This window comes from Cygnus atratus, chromosome 4, assembly GCF_013377495.2.
Source record: "Cygnus atratus isolate AKBS03 ecotype Queensland, Australia chromosome 4, CAtr_DNAZoo_HiC_assembly, whole genome shotgun sequence".
Classification (NCBI taxonomy): domain Eukaryota; kingdom Metazoa; phylum Chordata; class Aves; order Anseriformes; family Anatidae; genus Cygnus; species Cygnus atratus.
Genome location: NC_066365.1, coordinates 43,319,910 through 43,330,722, shown reverse-complemented (window position 1 = coordinate 43,330,722; position 10,813 = coordinate 43,319,910). Strand labels below are relative to the sequence as shown.

At 48.6% G+C, this 10,813-nt stretch overlaps 1 protein-coding gene across 3 annotated transcripts; it reads left to right on the top strand.

Annotated features, from left to right (window-relative positions):
• Window positions 1-254: 254 nt before the first annotated feature.
• SPRY1 (sprouty RTK signaling antagonist 1) lies at window positions 255-9,716 on the top strand. Of its 3 annotated transcripts, none has more exons than XM_035550623.2 (2): window positions 255-426; window positions 3,367-9,716. In XM_035550623.2, the coding sequence occupies exon 2, from the start codon at window positions 3,422-3,424 to the stop codon at window positions 4,385-4,387; it is 966 nt and encodes a 321-aa protein (XP_035406516.1). In that variant the 5' UTR covers window positions 255-426; window positions 3,367-3,421; the 3' UTR covers window positions 4,388-9,716. The 3 variants fall into 3 exon arrangements, with proteins under 3 accessions (XP_035406516.1, XP_035406524.1, XP_035406531.1); XM_035550631.2 differs by lacking the exon at window positions 255-426 and adding an exon at window positions 1,434-1,888 and having other exon boundaries at window positions 3,367-6,931; XM_035550638.2 differs by lacking the exon at window positions 255-426 and adding an exon at window positions 1,483-2,174 and having other exon boundaries at window positions 3,367-6,931.
• The last annotated feature ends 1,097 nt before the right edge of the window (window positions 9,717-10,813 follow it).

The following is a 10,813-nucleotide window of genomic DNA, read 5'->3' as shown; positions in this document are numbered from 1 at the left end:
TGCGGGCCGGGCCCCTCGGGGCTCCCGCTCCCCCTGCTGGCCGGGCCGGGGGCGGCCACCTGCGGCCGAGCCGTGCCGGGCCGGGCCGAGCCGGGCCGAGCCGTGCGGGAGGGAGGCGCGGGGCCGCCCCGTGCCGTGAGGGACGCGGGGCGGGAGGCGAGCGGGCGGCGCGGCCCCCGCGGGCTGGAGCCGTGAGCGGGCGGAGTCCAGTCCGGGATTTCGGGGGCGCCGCGCGGTGACACATCGGCATCACGGGGGCGCGGCCGGGCGGCGGGCGGGGGCTGCGCGCTGAAAGGCGGCGGAGAGCGGCCGCGCTCACTCCGGCGCGGCGGCGGGACGGCGCCAGGCTGCCTGCACTGCCCGGGCTGGACTCCGCGCCGGGGCCGCCAATGTGCCCCGGCAGGCAGGCTCTCACCTCGCCCTCCGGTAAGCTGCGCGCCTGCGGGGCCGGGTCAGGTGCGGGGACGGACGGACGGAGACGGAGGGAGAGGGAAGGGGGCGGCGGGGCGAGCCCCGGAGCCGCTGCGCTGCAGCCGGGGGCGCTCCGCGTTGGCCGGCGCCGATCGCCTGGCAGCGAGGCGGCGGCCGGGCTCGCAGCCTGTCACCCGGCCGCCGACGGCAGCGCCGAGCACATGGCAGCCGCCCGCCGCACGGCTCCGGCCGCAGCCGGCCCCGCAGCCCCGCTCCCCGGCTGCCCCCCGCGCTGCGGGGCCGCGCTCAGCCCTCGCCGGTGCCGGGAGCGAGCTGCGGAGCCGCCTCGGCGAGGCTCGAGCTGTTTTATTGTCGCTATTACCGCTTTTATTATCGCTATTGCTATTTTTTTATTATCGCTATTAGTGTGTTTTTCGCCTCGGGCGGCCGGGCAGAGCGCTGCCCCTGGAAGCAGCCGCGGGGGAGCGAGGGGCAGGCGACCCCCGAGGGGCGGCGGGGTGGGCTGGGAGCCCGGCCCGCCGCAATTAGCGCCTCCCGGCGTAATTAAGGAGGTAATTGGTTTCGGGGCGTGCTTTTTGCGCCTGTAAGCGGCGGGGCGAGCAGGTGCCGGGCGGCACGGAGCGGGGCGGAGGGCGACGTCCGCGGGGGTGCCCTGACAGAGCCCGGGCGGCCGTTAGCGGCCGGTGGTGCCCGGCGGCCGTGGGGCTCCGGACAGACCCCGCGGGGGCTCGGGGGGGAAGGAGCCGTGCAGAGCCGATCCGAGCCGTGCCGGCTGCCCGCAGCCGTCTGCGGGGATTCCCCGCCCCGGCAGCGGCCGTGCCGCCGTGCGCTGGCGCTTTAAACGCCGGGAAGTCCGCCCTCCGCAGGGAGCAGCGACCTCGGGCTGCGCCCTCCCCCTGCAGAAGGCGGGGGGGAAGCCCTTGTTTTCATTCATAACTTTTTTTTCTCCCTTTTTTTTTTTTTTTTTTTTTTCTCCCCTCCTCTTCCTTCCTCCCCGTCAGCTGCGCGCCCCGCGAGGCTCGCAGGGGGCGCCGCCCGCCGCAGCACCTCAGGGCCGGGGCTCTGCCAGCCCCGGAGCGGTGCGGAGCCGCCAGGTCCCTCGCCCCGTCCTGCCTCATGCGGCCCCGTGTGACGGGGGGCAGCCGCTCCTGCCGCCCGCAGCGAGGGGCGGGGGTGTCCTCCTCGCGGCTTTCCTCGGCCCCTACCGCCCTCTGCCTGCCCCGCAGCCGGGCTCGGCAGTCTGCGCGCGGCGCTGGTGCCGCGCTTTCCCCCGAAGATGGCACTGGATGTCTTTCGCATTTTCGTGGGATGTTATTTTGCCTTCCCCCGGGAGCCCGGCTCCTGGCTGGTGCGGCTGTAAATCTCTCCTCCTGCGCGTTCATTCAGCCTTAGCGCGTTGTGGATTTGTGTTCAGCGCTCGGGAGGGACGCTGCTTGTTGTGCCGAGTGAATCAGAAGTGAGTGCGGTTTTCTTCTGCTTCTCTTTTTTGCTTTCTTCCTAAGCCTGTGACCCTAAGGCCCTCACAGGTGACATTAAACGTAAAATGAAACCTTCGGCTGGTGGATCAGCACAGAGACTTTTGCGTCCTGATAGGAGCTGGTACTGAGCTGTTGCAGCGGTCAGAGTGATACAGATGCACGATTACCTGCTAGGATAAGTCCTGCTCTGTCCTTCTCCGTGCGTCCACAGTGCCTGTGTCACTTGCGTTGCAAACAGCTCCGTGCCACCTGCGGGCTGGAGAGGTGAGACAGACTTTTCCACGGTTGTTGGATGGGTTCTTTGGGAGTGCTTGATCACCTAGCACTCATCTTGTTGTTCCTTCAGGTAAAAGTACGTGACATCTTGCAGGGAGTTTGTCTAGGGCTTTCGGGAAAGGAAAGCAGTTTGTTTTATGGGTTCTCTCTATAAATCTGGCTTTTAGGTAGTCTCATGTACGTTTTCGTGTGGGTACAGAACTGTCACTGCAGTTTTCCAGATCGGCAACCTGTGTGTTAATAGTTAAAAAGACTGAATAGAAGAATTTGTATTTCAGAAGCTTTTAATCAGTTTATCTTGGGAAATATTATTTGTTCTTTGTTTTTCTTTTTTTTAATTCTGTTTTTTTAAAAGTGCCTAACTTTTTTTTGAAACAAGTCCTTATCCGACACTTAATTTGTCTTATTCTCTTCTACCTGTTTTTCTTTCACACTCTGCCCTTTGGTCAGAAAATACTTGAAAACAGGCTTCTGTTTGCAGCCTTATTGCTTCTGTTTGCACCCTTATTTTAGTTTTATGAGATTTGCATGCTGATTTCCTTACGGAAAATGTCTCATCCACTTGACAGTGCTTATTTCAATGCTCTATAGTGCACGTACCTCACCTTAAAAAGGATACTTACCAAAGCATGCTAGCAAGCAAATCTGTTTAGCTTTCTGATGCTGCAGATTAAGCCAGAAGAGTGAGAATTGTGCGTACTCTTTATTCTGCCCTGCAGAATGCAGCCTGGCATTGCTCCTTAATGTTTCCAACTTAGTTTTGGGGGCAGGCAGAATTGCTATTGCTAATTAGACATTGAGCTCGGTAGCAAGTGAGAAGCACTTGGTTCCTGTGGCTTGCCAAGTGAGCTTGCAGGTTAATGCTGATTTTTATAGTTATTTTCTTTCTGAATTGTAATTTTAATGGCAAGGGGTCTCCCTTAGCATTCCTCACCTATGATGCCATACCCAGGTTCTCCCCATTGCTGGACTTTGGCCAGATCCTCAGTGTTGTTGTAATCCCCTGCTGAAAGAGATCAGCGCCAGGTGGCTAGGGCAATTTGTGGTTTGCCATATCACTTTTATTTTCAAAAAGTATCCTGTTCTTTGTTCCTCCTTTGCGCTTGATCTTGTGTCTGTATGTATATATGTACACACGCAATGTTTATTTACACTTTCTGACTTCTTATTGTTATTCTAGGGTTTCAGATGCATGCCAGGTTCCCGCTGAATGCCAGAGGTAGAGATCGCTACAGATGGAGCCCCAAAGTCAACATAGCAGCGGTGGTGGTTCGTTAGTAGTGATTCAGCAGCCCTCTTTGGACAGTCGGCAGCGGTTCGACTATGAAAGAGAGAGCCAGCCAACAACGATCCTGTCGCTAGACCAGATCAAGGCCATCAGGGGCAGCAACGAGTACACCGAAGGTCCATCTGTGGTGAAAAAAGCTGGTCCGCGGACAGCACCAAGGCAAGAGAAGCATGAAAGGACTCATGAAATTATACCGATTAATGTGAATAATAATTACGAACACAGACCCAGTCACGTGGGACATGTGGCACATCAGCATAACGTGAGGGCCCCGGTCTTGAGCAGATCAACGAGCACGGGGAGCGCAGCCAGCTCTGGGAGCAACAGCAGCGCCTCTTCAGAGCAAGGACTGCTGGGCCGGTCGCCTCCATCCAGGCCGGGTTCAGGCCACAGGTCCGACCGGACAATCCGGACACAGCCCAAGCAGTCGTCTTTGATTGTAGATGATCTGAAGGGTCCTCTGAAAGAGGACTTGACACAGCACAAGTTTATCTGCGAACAGTGTGGGAAGTGCAAGTGTGGTGAGTGCACAGCCCCGAGGGCCCTTCCTTCCTGCTTGGCCTGCAACCGGCAGTGCTTGTGCTCCGCAGAGAGCATGGTGGAGTACGGCACCTGCATGTGCTTGGTCAAAGGGATCTTCTACCACTGTTCGAACGACGATGAAGGGGACTCATACGCGGATAATCCCTGCTCCTGCTCCCAGTCACATTGCTGTTCTAGGTACCTGTGCATGGGAGCAATGTCCTTGTTTTTGCCTTGCTTGCTCTGCTACCCTCCTGCAAAAGGATGCCTCAAACTGTGTCGAGGGTGTTACGACCGCGTCAATCGTCCAGGCTGCCGATGCAAGAACTCCAACACTGTCTATTGTAAACTGGAGAGCTGCCCCTCCCGGGGTCAGGGCAAGCCCTCATGATTTTCGGAGGGAGGTTTACTTCCTCCAACTTTGATTTTCAGGTTGTAGCTGATTTTTTTTTCCTTTTTTTCCTTCCCCCATTTAGGGGGGGTGGGGAGACTGCTCTTTTGCTTTCTCCCTCCACTTCAAATACACAAGTTCTTCCCTTTGCATCTTTGTTCTCCTCTTGAGTATTCACTCAACTGAGTGTGGAGCGTTTTACGTAGTCATTGCTGCTCTTTGGTAAGTGTGGACTTAGTATCTGCGTCTGCCGCTCACTTTGGCAGGGTCGTCTGAGTTTGTAACTGAACCACTCCTGACAGAGACAGTGAGGGCTCACTGGGCTCTTGCAGCTTCTTGCTCTGAATATCTTCCCAAAGATGTTTTTCCTTCTCAGCAATTTTTTTGTCGTTAACCCCCTGGGGTACCAAGGAGTAACTTTTCATGAGTGAGCTGGATTGTGAAATAACTTCTTGAGTGTGCTCTTCCTGGAGAGGGATGTAAAATAAAGGCTTTACCAAATGAAAGGCCTGATTCTTCTGTAAGCAGCCTGCTTTTTTTTTTCTTTTTTTTTGCCTCCACCTCTTTTGTCTTAACTTTTGGAATATTCTCAGTCCTGAGAGCTAGCTGATTGTTTCTCCCCTTGCTTTTTTTTTTTAACTTGAGTTTTTGCTACACTATGTAGATCTTCACATTGGAGACATTATGGCTGCAACTGTACTCATTTGTTTCTCTTGCTGTCAGATCTTTGAAGGATATTGCTCACTCCACCTTCCTGCTCCTGTTTTATAGTCCATCAGTATCATGTTGATATTAAAGTTGGTGGTGTTCATATATCCAAACAGCCTTCAGGTGTCATTGAGTCACCTAAACGTTCTTGAATCTTTAATATTTCTTGTGATCCTCTGGTTTAGTGAATTTAGCTCTGCTCTGTACTTTATAATTTTATTCTGCTCCCTGTTTTATTGCCTTAGCCACAAATTGTGGTACTTTTTTGTATATTTTATGTATAAAACACAAAGTTGAATCCCAACTATTTTTAAGACAAAAGTCTGTTAAAACTTTTTTTATTGTAAAGAATATTTATTATGTGAATCTCTATTATTTTATGATATTTATTGCAAAAGACTTTGAAAATGTACTCATGTCTGAATATAACAAAATATCAATACTTAACGAAATAAGAATGACACGAAGAAAGTACATATGTTAACTATAATGCAGAAAATATATTAATTAATGAAAATGGCTCTTGAATTCTTTTGTTACAATGACAGGTTGTAAGCTACTTTTGCATATTCTGGGTTCTTATTTTCTTCCTCTGGTCAGGTGGTCTGTCAGGTAGCAAGTAACTTCCTATTGATACTTCAAAACCACTAGTCTGTGCTCTAGTTTAGTTTCCCTAATTTTAAGTTTGCTAACCATTGATCAAGTAAGTTTTTGCAATTGAATGTATGCATTGTGCTCAACAATCCCAAGAGGTGTAGGCCCTATTTATTTACCAGAGCATTAAATGTAGTTGTGGAGGAGGACTTCAAGTTTAGTTTCCTAAAGAATACCAAATTAAGATGTAAACCCATTCTAAATTTTCCCATATAGACCTTCTTGGCTGGTTAAATTATGATATAAAGTAGAGTTTGGGTTGCTGCAGTTTGCTAGCTTTGAGAGTTGTGTGTGTATGTGCACACATATATATGCGTGGCTTATTTGTTTCTCTTCCGATACGTTTTCCCAATGTCAGCTGAATCCACCTTCTGCCTTTAAATTAAAGGCTCTTAAGGGTGACCCAAGTGTCACAGCTACTTGTGACCATTTAACACTTACTCAACAAAACCCCTTTTCATTAAGAGTGAATGGGGAAACCTCATTCTTCTGTCCATGTGTGGGTCAAGGCTAACACCACAGTTCTCTTGAAGTAAAAAGTTTATTAAATGGATGTAATTCCACATGGTATTCAGAGTAAGTGGTTCTAGAGAAACTCCACTTAAGGAACACTAATAATCTGACAACTGTGTCATATTGCGTTTTGAAGTCTTCTGCTTTGAATTGCCATGCTCAAGCTGTTCTAACTCCCAGTATGCTGATGATTGGAGTAAGCTGGGCTTTTGTAGTTAACTGCATCAAAGCTGACCAAAAAATGCGTTCTTTATTAAAGAGCATGTATAATTTCTGTGAGGTACACAGTGAAATCATAATAATGTTACATCTAAGAAACAATTTGCTTTACAGTATGCTCTTGGTAATACTGCTCTCTCAATCTCAGTTCTGCACATAAACGTGACAAAATTTACAGACGAGGAGCCTTGTGGGGTAGCAGCATGTATATATAATCTGCCTTCCACAATTTATTCTTCGTGAGATGAAGCAAAGCCAAGAGAAGAATGAGGAGTAAATGACTTGCTCAGCACTACTTCCTTATCACTGATACTTCTCTAACAGTGGCAGCTGCAAACAGCCCTCGGGAGACAATGAAATCCTTGTCAAACAGTCACCGTTGGTCAGATAGTGCCATTTTTAAGACTGTGTACTGACACTCAGAAATACCGAGCCAATTGCAGTTTCCTGACTGGATGCAATCCAGCTCTGTGTTGAGTATGTTTGCTTGAATGGTGTTAATTATTCCTCTCTTCAAAAAAAAAACAACAACCAACCAACCAAAAAAACTATTTATGTTGTTGACTTCTGTCTCTTTTTCAGCCAGGTGGATTATGTGGGGTTTTGTTAGGGTTTGTTTCTTAGCAGAGCAGAAGAAAGCCCAAAGGACTCACTCGCACATAGCCTTTCTGTGACCATCTTCCATTATGAGCTGCATCACACCACTGGTCCAGATTTCCTAAGAAATCAACAAAAACATGCTCTAGTTAGATTAAATAATCTTTACTAACTGAAGTTGGGAATAATTTAAGATTGTTTCTTAAGAGGAACATTTGACTTTGACCTATGCAGAAATTAGGTGATAACCATTCACTGTGTGTCTGAAGCAGCACTCTAAGTGCCAGGTGTTACCCAGAGAAGGCAGCACTGAAGAAGTAGAAGTAAATAGCTCATTTGTTTCCTTTCCTTTCTTGTTTGAGATATTGCATCTTTTGTACTTTACATCTATCTCTCTGAGTTCACTTTTGGCTCTGTCAGGATGTGGGATGATTGCCTTACTGTATGGCGGTGGCCGTGACGTCTCTCGGGCAGACAGACGGCTTTTTGCAGTGAAGAACCAAGCAGGGTCGTGTGAGGGCAAATGGGTGTCTTCCTGGTGGGTGCGTGGTGGTAAGTGAGCTGACAGATGCACAAAGTAAGCCTCCACACGTTGAAGGGACAGTAGTTAGTTCACATATCCCCAAAGCATCAATCACTATGATCTGTTCTACTGCCTATAGTGCAGTAAGTGGAATGACCACCTACAGATACAGCGTCTTGTTGTGAGGGGGTGAACAGATTTGCTAAATGCTAATGGGACTTCTGATAACTGGGAGACTGAAGTGTAGATTTCAGTCCTTCAGTCCAAACTTTGTCAGCATGCTGTTCAGGTCACTTCTTACACGTCTGTACGGTGCCTACAGTGTCCGAGGTCCAGCTGCTGTAATGATGTAGGTGAAAATTATTTCTTAGCCATTTTCAGGTAGCTTTGATAGTTTTTATTTTGAAAAAAAAGAAGAGTACGTGGTATGAAAGAATTGTGTATTTAGGCAAGAAGCGCAGCTGACCTAGTAACCTAGTTGTATAGGTTGCTGATGGATGTGAGCAAGCTGGCCATCTGGTTGTACACGGCAGAGTGCCGAAATGTCTCGGTGTAAGGTCTGGGAGGAAGGGAAAAGGGAAGCTTTACCAAGCTGGAAACAGTCTCTGTTTGCCTAGCATCTCGAACCCGGTCGTAGGAGATGAGATTTGGAAACAGATGGTAAGTTTCCATGTTCCCTGCCGCGGGAACACATTGTTAGGGTGAGAACTGGAGAGTTAAGGTGTTCCACTAGAGACAGCTTCGTTACGCTAATGCTAGTGTGGATGATAGTGTTATCCGAGGGGGAATAGTACTTAAGAAATGACGAGTGCTTGCTCTTGTTTATAGTTCTGTATCATAACGACAGGTGGGAGAGGATTAGCTCCTCTCCCTGTGATAAAGCAAATCTGTTAAGAGGGATTAAACAGGCTGTATGAAGTGTTTTAATGGACTTATATGAAGTAATAGATTTTTGTCCTGGAGGAATGCTCAGGACTCACTGATACTTCTGTGTTTCTTGTTCTGCTGAAATTACCTCCAAATGCTGGGGAATCCTGATTAATTGTTGGCTTTCTTCCAGCTGGAGCATTTCTGTCAGTCATGGTAGTGCTTTGAAAAAAAAACAACCTGGAGTACAATGTTGTCCTACTATCACACAACTGGATTTACCAGCCTTACAATGTGCGTGGTTTGCACAGGTGTTGTTCTGATTAGCCTTCATCCCTGGGCAAGCGCTTTCAGGGCAGCTCAAATGTTTCTCCTTCCTAGCTGCGGTTATTTCTCATCTTGCTTTCCCTGATGGGAGTAGCGTAGACGTGGCTTCAACCCTAGCCAGTGGTTACATGGCCATGGGGGCCTGTGTGAAGTTCTGTACTTATTGGAAGGATCTACCCGAAAAACTTCAAAGCTACCCAGAAAGTTGCCTTCATCGTGTTCTGCCTCCCCCATTAGAGCGAGGGCTTGGCCTGTAACCAGTATCTGGGGCTGATGTGCTGCTGTCCCGCAGGGAATAGGGCTGGGCTGTGTGTCAGGTGGTCAGCACAGCCCCTGGATCTGCTTTCTGGTGCTGCATCAGTGCTGTGAAATCCCAGCACAGGATCATTCGGGCCCTTTGTGTTCCCTTGTGCTGTGACTACTCCCTTGCAGCAGGGAGATGGGAGCTCTTTCAGAGCACATCCCCACCACCAACCACAGTGCCAAAGCACAGGCCCTCTCTAAACACCGCAGAAGGTGTCGATTCCTGCAAGCATTACACTTTTCAGTTGTGTTTTCACTGTGTGTGCACTTTGTTTTCATGTATACAGGTAGCAATGTATAGGTGTGGATCTGCTCTCCCTTCAGCTGGACTGGGAGTACTTGGGTATGTCTGGGTAAGTGCATTTTGTTAGATACTGCGGGCTTTGGCTGTAGTGTTAACAGGTAAATCCAGACTTGGTGTTTCTTAAAGGCTGAAAAGGAATATGTACATGTCGGCCACTATATCAGAAGCCAATACAGTTGGAAGAAAGCTCAGTTCCCGGAGTGGTATCTACTGCTCAGTGTGCATTTGTGACTGAGAGATGCAATGCCATCATTTTCCTAGTGTAATGCTTGCAGCTGCCGCTCCCGCTTCTCCAGGTGAAGGTGTCTTTAGATGAGACACTGCCTCATGTACTTATTAGTAAATACAAATGAGGGACAGATTTCCTGTAGGCCACACATAACCTTACTAGGTTAACGTATAGAGGGGTGAAACCCTTTTACTTTTTACTTCAAAAAGGACCAGAAAATCCCTGTGATCTTTCAGTATTCGTGATACAGTGCATTTGGAATGGAATCTAAGCCCGTACTGTAAAAGGAAAGGAAGCAGTGTGCCATCCCAAGGGGATGGCATTGTCACGCATGTTACAAAACTAGCAATCTTCAGCTCGAAAATGTAATTATTGCCAATTGCTTGGTTTTGAAGAAACATCCATTTGTTTAATCCTCAGAGAAAGGTGTGCGTGACAGCCGTGCCTCTCTTGCACTGTCAGCACGCCCTGTTTTGTAAACCTTTGTATACATGTACAGTGCTATGAATCTGAAAACAAATATCCTACAGAACACATTGTCAAAAGGCACAAATGTTCGACAGAGGCTCTACCCCAAAGGGCTGAACCTTATTGTGTTTGTGCAATAGGGAGCACAATGGAGCTCGCATACTGCCTGACCGTTCGGGGCTGCTACCGTAGTATGACTGGTTTTATAATGCAGAGTATTCCTTCTGAACGAAGCCAACAGGTTTACACCAGTGACTAAGTTTGCCAAACATAAGTGTATGTCCACTAGTGGCTCATGTCACAGCAAGCAGTTCTGAACGGACTCGATTCTGACGGTAGGGTGTTTTCCTGTTTTCTTATTTTGTTTTTATTAATTGGGATGGTTCATACCACACACTGTCTTATGAACGATTAAGATTCGTAAGTGTTAAAGTGTTCCTAGTTTATATGATAAAGTAACTGTGAGAAGCAGCTGGAATACCCTAAATACATGCTAAAATTATCTACTTAATGGATATTTTAAATTGCCTTGCCCATCTTCTGGAGAATACTTCAACTTCCAGACCATATGACAGTTCTTCCAGTGCTGTGAGAGCTCCTCTTCCACATGTTAAGCAGGAAGAAAAGTTGGCGTTATCTGACATAGGAAAGATCCTTTCAAAAGCATCATTTCTTACTTTTGTGGTGTTCGATCTGATGCTTTTGGATCTGCAC

Excerpts from the sequence above, each read along its gene's own strand:
- SPRY1 (XM_035550623.2), top strand. The coding sequence starts at position 3,422 with ATGGAGCCCCAAAGTCAACATAGCAGCGGTGGTGGTTCGTTAGTAGTG.